The sequence below is a fragment of the Cavia porcellus genome, unplaced genomic scaffold (genome assembly GCF_034190915.1).
Source record: "Cavia porcellus strain 051 isolate PalLab524CR breed Dunkin Hartley unplaced genomic scaffold, mCavPor4.1 scaffold_22, whole genome shotgun sequence".
NCBI classification, from domain to species: domain Eukaryota; kingdom Metazoa; phylum Chordata; class Mammalia; order Rodentia; family Caviidae; genus Cavia; species Cavia porcellus.
Window position 1 is genome coordinate 42,442,216 of NW_026947505.1, and position 14,387 is coordinate 42,456,602.

Below are 14,387 nucleotides of genomic sequence, written 5' to 3' on the forward strand. Positions count from 1 at the left end.
CTTGCGGCCAGCCAGCGACGGCCCGGGTGGAGCGGGGCAGGCGCTGTGTTACCCAGCAGCCCCTTGGGCGTCATTGTGGCGTCTCCATCGCCTCAGTCAACTCTATTTCCAGGCCTGGGGACAGCTGTACTGGTTGTCAGGGTTTAGTGCGGAAACCCTGGCGAAGATGGAGGGCCCTTTGTCCGTGTTCGGAGACCGCAGCACTGGGGAGGCGATCCGCTCCCAGAACGGTAAGGCGCTCGAGGCCTGTGTGGGTTCGACCTGGGCTGTCGGCCTCGCCCCTTTACGTCCCTCAGCACAAAGGGTCCGGCGCCCGCTGCGGCCACGTGGTCAGCCAGTGGGCGCAGCGAGTCCAGAGACCCCCCCGGGAGGAGCGCGAGTGCCCGAGCTGGTGTAGAGATGGCGCCCCAGCCGGTAAAGCGAGCCCCCGCCAAGACACGTGCCAGCTGCGTCCCGCCGCCCGGCTATAGAGAAGCCAACCGCGTGGGCGTCTGTCCCACTCTTCGGGCTTCCTCCTGGGACCATCGGCCAGGACACGTTTGAGTTCGCCTGCACATTTGGCGCGTAGGCAAATGCGTATAGAATTTAGGTGACTTACGCTGCTCCTTTCCGGTTATCTACTGTGGATGTCTGGTGCCCCGATTCTCGCTCAGATCTAGTTTTGGTGTGGAACCTGCCGTTGATAGCTTCTTACAGTGAATTAAGTTAAAGAAATGCTCGATTCCATACGAGTGTGAGCGAATCGTGTTTATCCTAGCGAACACTAATAAAAATTATCAAATCAGTTCTGATACCTGTCGCAGTTACCTTATTTTTTTAAAAAATAAAGTTCGTTTTCCCTTGAACAGATTTTAAGTAACATTTAACATCTTGACTTTAGGACCACTGGATTTGTGTTTTAAAAAATGAGATTGTGGTAATTAAGGATTTTTTTTTTAAAAACCTGCCGGCTGAGGGTGGGAAGTTAAAGGCCAGTATGGGCAACTTATAAGAGACACTATCTCAAAGTTAAAGGGCTGGGTGTGTTACTCAGTGATAGACGCCTTGCCTAAGAAGCGCGGAGACTCGTGCAATCCGCAGCACCCATACAAAAAAAACCTGCTTCAGTGTGAAGGGAAAGGTTGTCACTGCCCCCTCCAAGGCAGAGCATAACATTGTAATTGGTGGTTGATTACTTTTGTATTTTATGCGGCAGTAAGCTCCTTAAAACAATGTGTTTGTTAAATACTCTCCAAATGAAATTTGCTACCCTTCTTTGATAGACTTACAGCAGGTGATTTTTTAAAATAAAAAGGACATATTTACATAGTTTTGGAAACTTTACAGCTGTTGGATGTTTTTTAGTTCTTTAGGCTGAAATAAATGATTGCTCTTTAGAAAAAGTTTTCTAATGTTATTTCTTTTTTATTTTTTGACTGATTATATCTACAGTTATGGCCGCAGCTTCTATTGCAAATATTGTAAAAAGTTCTCTTGGTCCAGTTGGCTTGGATAAAATGTTGGTAGACGATATTGGTGTAAGTACATTTAACTATTGTGTTGTTCACTGTTTTTACTCTGTAAATTACTTGTTTTTCTGAGTGGTAGTGGGACATATACGTTAAAGTTGAATGTGCATCATAATGAGGCTATGTTGATTTAAGGGGGCATCTTGTTCCCAAAGGTGATTGATGTGACCACTTTGTATTGCATACTTCCTAGGATGTAACCATTACGAATGATGGTGCCACCATCCTGAAGTTACTGGAGGTAGAACATCCTGCAGCCAAAGTTCTTTGTGAGCTGGCTGATCTGCAAGATAAAGAAGTTGGAGATGGAACTACCTCAGTGGTAGGTGGGCCAGCCTTTAAAGAATAGTCATTTTAGGGGTCAGGGATTTAGCTCAGTAGTTCAAGTACTTGAATGGTAAACATGAGGTCCTGAGTTCAACCCCCAGTACCAAAAAAAAAAAAAAAAAAAAGAGTCATTTTGTCACAGTCATAGCCATAAGTGAGTCATTTGATCTGGGCCAGAAATAAGAATAATTAAGAAGGAAAATGTTATTGTTAATATTATTGTTTGGCAGATAATTCAGAAACAAACTTTAAAAGCCAGTAATTATAGATAGTTTGAACAGTTTTAGTAGGAAAGGAGCTTGAGATGATTATATATACCATTTTCATTTTAATTGAAAATGCAGGCTATGTTGGTGCAGGCCTGTAATCCCAGCAGTTGTGAGGGTGAGGCTAGACAAGTATAAACAAATAGAGGGCCAGGAAATTCCTATAGCAAATAGATACTTTTTATATTTTAAATGCTGACAGGTGATCTCAAGAACTCAGGATTGGAGTGTGAAAACAGATCACCACTGTGACATGTTGTACATATGTATAAGCATGACTAGTTTTGTTTTTTTGTTGGTTTTGATTTTATCTTTGGATTTTTGAGGCAGAGTTTCACCATATAGTCCGTTCTGGCCTCAAACTCAAGGAGATCCCCATGAGAAAGTGTCACCTGACAAGGAAGCTTTCTCTTTTAAAATATGAAAATGGTCTTTGACCAAGTAAATGATAAAATGACTTAAATAATGTAATTTCTCCCAAAAGAAGTTGAAACTTTAAAAATGTTTTAAACAAACAAGTATGTCTTAGTGTTCCTTACAAGAAGAGTTTTTGAATTGAACTGTAGTATACAGTCTAAAATTGTACAAATTACCAGTAGTTAGGAATATAGCTTCTCTTGAGTACCTGATGGTGAAAGATGTGTTCTGATCTGTCGTGGAGCTAGTTACAGCATTTTTCTGGGTTCTCTCCGGTTTTATCCACTGGCGTACAGAATCTTGAGCACTATTTTTGATACCCTGTTACTTTTTTGCTCACCATCACTCTGCTGGTTAATAATGCCCACTCATGTTAGTGTTGTATTTTAATGTGTTCATTGCACAGATTGAGAGTAAGGCATATTTTGACTTCTGTGGGTGGGGGATATAGCCCAGTGGCACAGCATCTGTCTGGTAAACAGGAGGTCATGAGTTTGATTCCTGGTACAAAAAAAAAGAAACCAGGCACAAAAAATCATATTTAAGCCTGTGAATGTTTTCCCAACAGGTTATCATTGCAGCAGAACTTCTGAAAAATGCAGATGAACTAGTCAAACAGAAAATTCATCCCACATCAGTTATTAGTGGCTATCGACTTGCTTGCAAGTAAGATTGTGTGTAAACCAAATTTTATTGGCTATAATATATATGTGAACAGTCTGGGTCTTAATGTCTTCATTAATGATGTCCTTTTAAACTTGAAAGCTTGTCTTTTAAAACTCATGTGGTAACATGTAAGGTAAAAAAACATTGGCCAGTATTATCTTTCCCATTTGACTACCACATTTTCTCCTGTGATAGATTTTAGTGGCTATGCTTATGGGAGAGATGAAAGTTGCCATGATCTGAAGAGGGAGGGCTTTTCAGTGCCCTCCTCCTATATGGAATGGCTGAACAGAAGACCATTTCCTAGAGGGTTTTGACATGATGTGCAGTGTGATAGAGCCAACAGGTTTCAATAGCAAATTGGTATGTATTTTTCTCTCCACACTTTCAACAGGGAAGCAGTGCGCTATATCAGTGAAAACCTCATTATTAACACAGATGAACTTGGAAGAGATTGCCTGATTAATGCTGCTAGGACATCCATGTCTTCCAAGATTATTGGAATGTATCCTTAAAAGTTCCAGTGAAGTTTAAGGTGTTTTTAATGGAAGAGGTCCCAGGGGATGGACCTGATTTGAGTTCTTAAAATATCAATTTACTACAAATTGAAAACTATGTTAGAGAGAAGTCAGGGCATACTGAATTGCCTATTGCCTTCCCTGCATTTCTAGGCTGAAACAGAAAGATAAAATAGCATGTGTGGACAGTGATAATAACTAGTGATTTTTTTAGCACAAACAGTGCTGCTTTTCTTGGGTGAATAAGATTGCTGAAAGTCCTTTTGACTTGCCCTCGCTCTTCATGTGTACCCTCTGTTCGAAGTCTTGTTATCCTTAATTGTTCGTGCAGAAATGGTGATTTCTTTTCCAATATGGTAGTGGATGCTGTCCTTGCTGTTAAATACACTGATGCAAGGGGCCAGTCTCGCTATCCAGTCAATTCTGTTAATATTCTAAAAGCCCATGGGAGAAGTCAGACAGAAAGCATGCTCATCAATGGCTATGCACTCAACTGTGTGGTGGGATCTCAGGGTAAGTTTGGGATTTTGTCACAGAGTGAAATTATGACAGTTGAAGCCAACTCTTTTTGTACTTCCCATGCAGTACTTTTTGTAACCTGAGCATACATAAAATGTTAGGATGAGTGCAGTGAAAGAGATTGTGTTCTCATAGTGCCATTAAGTTCTTCCAGGATTTAATGCACTAAAGTTACAATCTGAATTTGTGTGGTTGTGTATCCTGTAATTTATTTATTATATGATGTGATTTCAAGGATGGGTATATTTGATGAACGGTAGCATTGCTATAGTTATTTAAAAGAACATGATGTTTTCTTTCTTACAGGCATGCCCAAGAGAATAGTTAATGCAAAAATTGCTTGCCTTGATTTCAGCCTGCAGAAAACAAAAATGAAGCTTGGTGTACAGGTGGTTATTACAGACCCCGAGAAACTGGACCAAATTAGACAGAGGTATGTTGAGATTTTTACTTTTAAAAGAGAGTGTTGCTTAATTATATATACTTGTGTTGGATCAGCTGACAAGAAACCAAAACAATGTGTGGTGTATTTCATACATAACAAATTATCAAAACCACTGATTTTGTGGTTTATAGAAATGAAGGTTTTGTTTTTATTGTGGGTTTTTGGTGATTTGTTTGCTTGTTTTTTGATAGTGTCTTGCTAAGTCATCCAGTCTGGGCTCAAAGCTCAAATTTGTGATCCTCCTGTGTCAGCTTCCCAAAGTGCTGGGGGTGCTGATATGACTACCTGCCATACCAAGAAAAAGTGAGCTTGTAAGTGCTTTTGGAGGACTTTTAACTTTTTATTCAAGTCAAACTGTTTTACATAAGCTCCAGAAAGATTAGAAAATATGGTAATATTTTAAGTGGGATTTGTAGTGATGTAACATATGAAAATGTGCGTTTTTATGGAATTTTGGTCTACTGAGTCTTAAAATTCACTATAAAAAAAGCCATGATGAACTTGTTTCCTCATAGAAGCAGTATAGAACTCAGTAGTTTAGAATTGACTATGCTTTGTTTAGGGATTTTAGGTGCTGGTATTCGTTCACTGGCATACAGGAGAGTTGTTTTTGAACATAGTTTGACTGCTCAAGAAATTTTGGCTCCCCACTTCCACTTGGCCCACATCATTCCAACAGTTTTATTTTTAGGCTGAGCATAGTGGTATATGCCTATAATCCCAGCACTCAGGAGGCTGAGGAGGGAGGATCACTCAAGAGTGCAAGGCCAGCCTGAAATACATAGCAAGAGCCTGTCTCCAAAAAATACAATGAAACAGCGATCCAGTACTTTTATATGACATGATGTATATGTTTATGGGGTGTGCTGTGGCTTTTCAATATATGTATGTAGTGTGTGATGATCAGGCCAAGGTTATTGGTATATATGTCCCCGCTGACATTTACCATTTCTTTGTGTTGGGATCATTTGCAATCCTCTCTACCTCATTTTTTGAAATTATCAGTTGTTGACCTTGTCATCATACTATGCTGTTAAGCACTTGAAATTATTCCTCCTAATCTTAGCACTCTACCTTTTAGCCTTTCTCCCTCTTTACCCCTCACACAAGTACAAACCTCCCCTAAGCTCTGATCACCACTAATGTATTCTCTGCTTCAAGGTATTTTGTTTTTTGACCTTTCTTCATTAGTTTGAACACACAGCTGAATTAAACAAGGATGTTTTGCTGTGATTTAGGAGTGGTCTTTTAACCATCAGCATACACATACTTTAACCTCTTTCTTTCAAAGACCAATGCTACAGTAATGTTTCCATAGTCTTGTTTGTTGGTTGGGTTTTGTCCTAGCACCTCGCTTCATTGATCTTTCTCAATGATACCTAACCGTTCTCATGAGCCCACTTCAGGTTCTTCTATCCCTAAGTAAAGGGCCTGTTCTCCTACATGCCACTCTACTTGCTCCCTGTCCCTCTATATTTCTGGGGGTGGGCATAACATAAGAGTGACTTACGCAGAACTGTTTACTGGTTCTTCACTTGTTATCTGCTCATTACCTGTTTGCTCCTGTGGAGGGCAGGTGTTAGAGTATGTAGACTTCTTAGACTTTTGAACAGGCCTTTGTTGCTTCTGCCTTAAACCACTTTTAGGGGAGGGCTGGCTCGGTCATGTTGACTTTCCTGTGTTCTCTGGGCTGTCATCTCATAATACTTCCCCTGGAATAGCTCATTTATCCCCATGAGTTCAGATATTTATGTTACAAATTCCCAAATGTGTTCCCGATTCTAAACACATACATTTATCAATAACTGAATCTTTTTAGGCATCCTAAAATCAGTATTCTAAAATTAACTTGAAATATTCCAAGTCCACTTTGGCTTTTTAGTAATGGGGACTCCTCCACAAGGCAACAGACTAAGAAATGAGTTTAATTCTTTTCTGCCTAATAGAATAAGTCCTCAATTTAGGAATAGTCAAGTTACGAACTTTCATAACTATGCTGTATAAGACTGACTTTGTCAGATACAAATGAATGCAGAACATTCTTCCAGAACAGTACTCATTTGTAAATCATGGACTTTATCCTGTTTCTTCCAAACTCTTGAAGACCATTTGATTTTTTGCCTCCAAATTAAATGCAGCAATTTCAATTTTCTTGCCTAGACAATTGCAGAGGTAGCCAAACTAGTCAGTCACAGAGAAATTTTCTTTCTGCCTCAGTCTGAACTTTTCAGTGATACAGATCAGCTCGCTGCAGTCCACATGCCATAGGTTTTTCACCTGTGATCTAAACTGTGCTCTGTTTACTTTCCGTTATGTGTTTATCCAAGTGTATTGTAGCTCTGAAAATAGAGAAAATGATTCTCTTCAGTTTGTAGCCCCAGTCTGCCAGTCCCTGGCATACTAGCTCATAGGCAGGGGAAAGTAGAAGTAAGCTGTAAAATATCTGGATGTGGTGAAGCGTGAGTTTAATCCTAGCTACATGGAAGTGTGCGGCAGGAGGATCATGTGAGTGAAGGGGTTTACAACCAGCCATGGGCAACGTAGTGTGGACCCAACATAAAATAGGATGACTAGTATAGCAGATACACAAAATAGAAGTACATTGGTTTATTATTATACTTGAATATTGTGTACTGTGACAATTTAAGCTATAACTGTATACAGTAGAAGCACAGGAATTATACCTGTATCCTAATCACTACAGACATACAAGTAATGTATGGCACCATGATGTTAGGACAGCTCTCACATACTTAGGAGAGAAGAATTTTAGGGGTTCATTATCTTTTGAACCACTGTTCTATATTTGGGCTGTCTTGTAAAAAAATGTCATGAGTGTGGCACATGACTGGACCTAAAAAACTTGAGTGGTCTCATCTACTCACATGGCTTCAATATAATGTTTTGAATCTGTCTTTATTGCACTTTACTGGTCATTTCACTGATGAACCTTACCATGTCCTATTATCTTCAACAACGTATCAAAGGCTGTATTGTCCCAGGACTCCTGATTTCCCAGCCTACCCCTAAACTGTATTTTACTCTAAATGTCACTGTACCTCCCATTACCTAAGCCATAAACTTTGACTGTTATTTTTAGCCTGTCAATAGGTCATCCTTAACAATATTCTTGTCTCTTATTAATATCTCTTTTTGTGTCTTTCATCTTTCCAGTATGTTTTACATATCATCATCAGGAAATCCTTTTGAACAAATTGAATAATGCCAGTTTTGCTAAAAAACAATTACCAACTATTTTAGCCAACTAGGTGCATTAATATGGGCTACAAGTTTTTTATCTTCTGTTCTGCAATTTGAACTCTGCACCCCTTTCTTAACCTCTGGTCCTGCCTAGTGGGCTGGATTTGTGCCTCTCCTCCTTGGCAGATGGTGTCTCTGCATACCACTGTGATAGAATTGACCCTAGAACTGTGATTGGTCATTTTTCCCACTAGATTTGGGTAGCAGTCTTTTTAGTGTTTTCACATAACACTTGTTGATTAAGAACTCAAATTGGAGTTTGGAGAGCAAAGTGGTGCTTTCTCATTGCTTAAAATTTGTCATAAATTAGACTATTAAATTTAGGTTTTAAGTTGGGAAAGAAAGGTTGATAGAATTTAATCGGCAGCTATTTCATGGAAAATGCCTAAAGGAAGTTATAATTGCATTATTAAAAGGCAGAGAGGGTAACTTGGTTATTAAAATACTTCTTTTGTAGAGAATCAGATATCACAAAGGAGAGAATTCAGAAGATCCTGGCAACTGGTGCCAATGTTATCCTAACCACTGGTGGGATTGATGACATGTGTCTCAAGTATTTCGTGGAGGCGGGAGCTATGGCAGTTCGAAGAGTCTTGAAAAGGGATCTTAAACGCATTGCTAAAGCTTCTGGAGGTAAGTCTTCTGCCAGGTCTTGGGTAAAATGCTTCATGTTAATATGTATGATGGTCTTTGGGGGAAAGCTATAAACCTGAGATCTATAGTGCAACACTTTTGCCATGGGTTTTGTGGCCCATGATTGTAATCCCAGCCATTAGGAGGCTGAGGCGGCAGGAGCACCACAATTCAAAGCCAACCTAAACATAGGCCCAGTCTCAAAAAGCAAAAAAATTAAAAACTTAAAGATGTTTCTCAGAATAAAACATGATGGTAAGATCATTACGAGAACAAGGCATGGCGATATACACCTGTGATCTCAGCACTCAGGAGGCTGAGGTAGGAGGATTACAGTGAGTTTGAGGCCAGCCTGGGCTACATAGTGAGTTCAAGGACAACTTGAACTGAATAGCAAGGCCCACTACCAAAAAAACAAAACCTAACAGAAAATCATCATGAGACTATTTCCTAATGGTGTAACTCTCTTAATAGCAACTATTCTGTCAACGTTGGCCAATTTGGAAGGTGAAGAAACTTTTGAAGCTACAATGTTGGGACAAGCAGAAGAGGTGGTACAGGAGAGAATCTGTGATGATGAGCTGATCTTAATCAAAAAGTAAGAGCCGTTTGTGAATCCTAAGGCCATGCTGATTTTGTTGTGAAGGACGAATACATTTCCTTCCCATTTATTTGCTGCTGTAGTCTGTCAGTGACATGAGCGGTTATACGCGTGGGATACAGTAGTGTTGGGCCATTGTACACTGAGATGAAGTGGCTACGTCATCTCTTCTGCATGGTCTGGACATGTTTGGTCAAGGATGTCAGGGTCCTGTGTAAGCAGAAGTTAACCGGGGCCCTCGCAATGAATGACTGAGAATTTCAGGTTTTTTCTCTTCACAGTACTAAGGCTCGTACATCTGCATCAGTTATCTTACGTGGGGCCAATGATTTCATGTGTGATGAGATGGAGCGCTCTTTACACGACGCCCTTTGTGTGGTGAAGAGAGTTCTGGAGTCCAAATCTGTGGTTCCCGGAGGAGGTGCTGTGGAAGCCGCCCTCTCCATATACCTTGAAAACTACGCCACCAGCATGGTAAGAGTGACTTCTGAGGGCTGGGAGCTTAGCTTGCACCTGATCAGTGTGCCTTGTCTGAAACCTTAGTTGCCGCTGAGTTCTTCTTCCCAAATTTTTTGAAGAGACACCAAACTGTCTTTCTCCTCAGGGGTCTCGGGAGCAGCTTGCCATTGCGGAGTTTGCAAGATCTCTTCTTGTCATTCCCAACACGCTGGCGGTGAACGCTGCTCAAGACTCCACAGATCTGGTTGCAAAGTTAAGGGCTTTTCATAATGAGGCTCAGGTTAACCCAGAGCGTAAAAATCTAAAATGGTGAGCATACAGTTTCTTTATGTTTTTCTTGTCATCTACTTATCATGACTAATTGTACTTTTAAAAAAATCCCTTTCTATACATTGGGAACATAACATTTGAAATGGTGGTCAATGGGAATGGGGGAATGTCAGCAAATATCAATCAGAGACTTGTCAGAAGATTTAAACATTACAAGAGGTTTATTGTTTGGTCAGTTACAGCTTATCCAATGGGCAGTGACTGTTAAACTCTGGTCCCTAACCTGCTTCTCTGGTTAGAGTCATAGTACTTGCAGGAAAGTCAGATTTAAGGATGAGCCACGTTTATGTTCAGGCTCTCCCCTTAGAGAGTCAGGAGTGGCTTCCGCAACTCCTGAGGAATATCTCTTTAGATGATTTGACCCTTGTGAGAATATCATGCGGTATATTTAAATAAACCAAGACAGTTGTGATATCACTAGGCAAAATGTTTTCATAGGACACAGGACACATTAAGTGATCTTGGAATTGGGGCTTTCCGTTTGTTGTTTTGTTTTGTCTTGAGATAGTCTCACAATGTAGTTTAGCCTGGTCTTGATCTCACTGTGAAGCCTAGGTTGACTTTGAACTTGTGGTTATCCTACTGCCTCAGCCTCCCAAGTGCTAGAATTAGCAGTCTATGTCAGCATGCTGGGTTTGGAATTAGGGTTTTTTGTTACCATTTCAAGGCTTTTGATGGTACTCAGTCCTGCCCTTGTCAATCATAACTATTTATTTTTAATTTTTTAGTGCATTTTTGTAGTACATAGAGTTAAATCCATTGTGGAGTGAAGGTAACACATCTGAATGAACTACTTTAGTCTTATTATCGAGAGTAGGGAGAATTAATGAACTGCTTAATCAACTTCTAAGAGATCGTTTACCCAGGTTTTTTAATTGCAGGATTGGTCTTGATTTGATCAACGGTAAACCGAGAGACAACAAGCAAGCAGGTGTGTTTGAACCAACCATAGTGAAAGTCAAGAGCTTGAAATTTGCAACAGAAGCTGCAATTACCATTCTTCGAATCGATGATCTGATTAAATTACACCCAGAAAGTAAAGACGATAAACATGGGGGTTATGAAGATGCTGTACATTCTGGAGCCCTTGATGACTGATGTGATCTCCCTTTAATTTATATTAATTTTAGGTACAATGTCTTGTGTCTTGAGTATTACACATTAAAGTACAGTAAACTCACAGCTTGTGTTCTTTTGGTCCTCTAATTCACATTACTAGTTTTAAAAGGTTTGTTTTAGCTCAGTGGGCATAAACACCTGCCTTGCAAGCAGGCAGTTGTGAGTTCAATCCCTGGTACCGATTAAAAAAGAAGGTTTGAATGTAGAGTAAGTGTGATTACTTTTTTTTTTTTTTAGAGACACAGTTTTACTATGTGGTTCAGACTGATCTCGAACTGGCAGCAGTCCTGTCTCAGCATCCCAAGTGCTGGTATTATAAGTGTGTGCCACCATGCCTGCCTTTGTTATTACTGTTAAGCAATTTATCCTCTCTGAACACACATTGCTATTCCCATTCCACCTCCAATGCACAGGGCTGCAACACCACGCCTTCCACCTGTTCTCTCCAGTGTGTGTAACAGGGTCACAAGAATCCGACAGCCAGATGCTCCTAGAGGATGACCCAAAGCTATCGCCCCTCCTTCAATGTTGACCTAAGAAGGAAGACAAGATCAGTCTTAGATCATTCATTTTGTGGACATATGTGAAAGAACCTAAATTTGTCATTTTTCTTCCTATGTTATATCAACAAACTGTCCTTTCAAATTGAACTTAATTTCTTAATTGCTTAGGATTAAACTCACCTTTGTGATACTTATTGCTGAACACTTTCCCTTGTTCTTTAACAGCATGGGGGGTCAAATCCAGGACCTTGTGCATGGTAGATAAGCACTTTACCAACTGAGCTACATCCTTGGCCCTTTTTACTTTTGAGGCCAGACCTAGCAATTATCTGTTCTGGAGCCTCAACTTCCTGAGTAGCTGGGACAATTGGCAAAGTATCACACCTAGTTAGTTTAAAAGTAATTTCAAAAAGTCAACAATCCCCTGTTGGTAAACTAATGTTTTTATGGTTTGTTTTGTTTGTGCCTTGGGAAGCAATAAAACAAGTTAACTGAATCCTAGTAGGAATTTAGTACTATTTTTTTTTTTAAAAGAGGGTAAGATTAAACAGAACAAAACATCATAAGGAAACAATATTAAGAAACACGGATTTCAAAGCAACTCCACTGGAGATCTTCACTGTCTTACTGTCTCTAGTTTTCTTCTAAAAAGTTGTCCCCACCTTCACACACATTGAATACATACCGAACACCATAGAACTAATCTCATTATAACAGGATGATGAAGGCTTTTTAGGTCTTCAAGACCTGACATTAGGGAAGTCAATAATGACTGCCATAATGTCTCTCATTCTCTTTGTAGTAGCTGTCCTTATCTTTATGTATGCTGAAATTGAACATAAGAGACTACACTAATAACACTCTGAACAGTAAATAATAGTATTGCTAGATTTCATATCATAATGCTACAGAATTAGCGTTGGGTTTCTTAGTTCTATTCATTACTTCGTGATTATATAATCTGTTCCCATAAATAGTTTAGAAACTCGCCATGTGTGAGTCTCTACATGTATATCCTTTCTGTATTCTAGGAAAGAAAAACAGGACAACAAAACAAATTCCTAGAAAAACATGAAAAAGACATAAAACCACAATATTAGGTGATCTACAGTAGTTACTATGCTTTCTCTTATTATTTTCAATAGAATTGTCCACATCATCAGATATAATAATTGAACATAGCATTACATAGCTATTTTAATAAAAACACAACTTTGTAGACATTGTAGGACTTCAAAAGCAGTTAATAATCACACTGGAATGGGTATCTTATTACATCTTGTCATCTTCAGAGTAGCTGCCTCTACTCTTAGACTTGACACTATCAAGCATACCAAATTCGAATAAAATCAGTCAAGGCAAAACAGTGGTCTAACAAACCAGCTTCAAATAAGATCAGTCATAGACTACCTGTGGCTTTTAAATCCTGATACACTATTAACAATGTCCTCTGCCTTCCTTTTTTAGGCAATTCCTCACTTTTCCCCTTCTCAGGATGCTTTGTATATTTTGGGTCCCACTAGCTCCTTTAGTTTTTAGATTAGGGGATCAATCCATTCTCTATCTGGTGCTAAGCCTTTTTACCTCTGAGCTTGATCTTGAGCTGTACTCCTTTACTTACTAAAGCCACAAGGTTTTCCTTCCTTCTAGCTGTGTAGTTCTATACTGCACATAAGTGTCAAAACTTTCCAACCTATCTGTAACTGCTGGACAAGTTGTCCCTATTTCTCTCTGATTCCCTGTCACATGGACCATCGTTTTCTAATCTTTGACTTTCAGTTTATTAACCCTCTTTTAGGTTGAGTATATTTCCTATTCAAAGCATCTCGATGGATCCTGCCTCGTAATCCACTCTGCCTGTGTTTCTTTTTGTTAGTGTACGAAGGCTATCTGTATTAAAGATTATAGCCTACCTTCTCTGCCTCATCTCTGCTATTCTATTTTTCTGCTATTATTTATTCACTTTTCTCCTTCATTCAACTGTCTGCCCTGTTCATTGAGGCCTCTCTGCCACTGTTGCTGGAATCCTGGTATTTTTTTCTTTCTAGAATGTCCTTCGGTATTTTTTGTAGGGTAGGATTGGTGGCCATGAACTCCTACAGTTCCTCCTTGTCTTGGAAACATCTTATTTCTCCATTAATTTTGAGAGAGAGTTTTTCAGGGTACATCAATCTGAGTTGAAGGTTAGGACTATTTCCCTCCAGGCTCTTCTCGATTTGGTAGTTTGTGTTGAGAAGTCTGTCATTATTTTGATAATTTTTCCTTTGTAGGTGATCTTCTTTTCTCTGGCTGATTTTAATATTCTGTCCTTGTGGTAGATTTCTGGGATCTTGATGTTTCTGGATGTAGACCTGTTTTGGTTGTAGTTGGTTGGAGTTCTGTCTGCCTCATTTACCTGGATATCATTTCCTTTTCCTTTGCTTGGGAAGTTTTCCTTAATTATTTCTGTGAATAGTCTTTGTACTTCATTTGTGGTTACTCCTGCTTCTTCACTCACATTTTTTATTCTTTTTTTTTTTTTATCGGTACTGGGGATTGAACTTCATTTTTTATTCTTAAGTTATAGATTCTCTTGTTGTGTTCTAGCCTTTGAATTGTTTCTTCCTGGTTCCTTGTTATTTTTAAGAGACCTTTTCTTTCATGATCACACATTGTAAATCTCTTTTCAAGTTTTGAAAGGCTAACTTTAGTTTCTGGCAAGGCATTTTGCCAGCTTTCAATGGAATTTTTAGTTTCCTGGTAATCTCTTTGGATCTGTTTCATGTATTCTAGATTTTGTTTATATTCTTCACCAAAGGTTTCTCTTCCTTTTCTG

General features: G+C 39.4%; 2 protein-coding genes and 2 non-coding genes across 4 annotated transcripts in view; 3 read left to right on the top strand and 1 right to left on the bottom strand.

Moving 5' to 3' along the window:
* LOC100714101 (T-complex protein 1 subunit alpha) lies at nt 1–11,132 on the top strand. The gene is made up of 12 exons (XM_003466334.5): nt 1–230; nt 1,432–1,517; nt 1,702–1,830; nt 3,087–3,184; nt 3,579–3,689; nt 4,034–4,215; nt 4,528–4,654; nt 8,385–8,560; nt 9,035–9,158; nt 9,443–9,635; nt 9,766–9,929; nt 10,832–11,132. Exons 1-12 carry the CDS (start codon nt 167–169, stop codon nt 11,046–11,048), a joined length of 1,671 nt encoding a protein of 556 aa, XP_003466382.1. The 5' UTR covers nt 1–166; the 3' UTR covers nt 11,049–11,132.
* Nucleotides 3,344–3,482, top strand: LOC111755799 (small nucleolar RNA SNORA29). The gene has a single exon (XR_002790353.1). It is a non-coding gene; the product is annotated as a small nucleolar RNA SNORA29 (small nucleolar RNA).
* On the top strand, nt 9,221–9,350 carry LOC111755796 (small nucleolar RNA SNORA20). Its single transcript, XR_002790350.1, has one exon. It is a non-coding gene; the product is annotated as a small nucleolar RNA SNORA20 (small nucleolar RNA).
* Acat2 (acetyl-CoA acetyltransferase 2) overlaps nt 10,088–14,387 on the bottom strand; it is a 26,275-nt gene continuing 21,975 nt past the window's right edge. Inside the window, exon 9 of the mRNA XM_003466335.5 lies at nt 10,088–11,602. Within this exon, the coding sequence (XP_003466383.2) occupies nt 11,432–11,602 (171 nt within the window). The 3' untranslated portion in view covers nt 10,088–11,431. The remainder of the gene's footprint in view (nt 11,603–14,387) is intronic.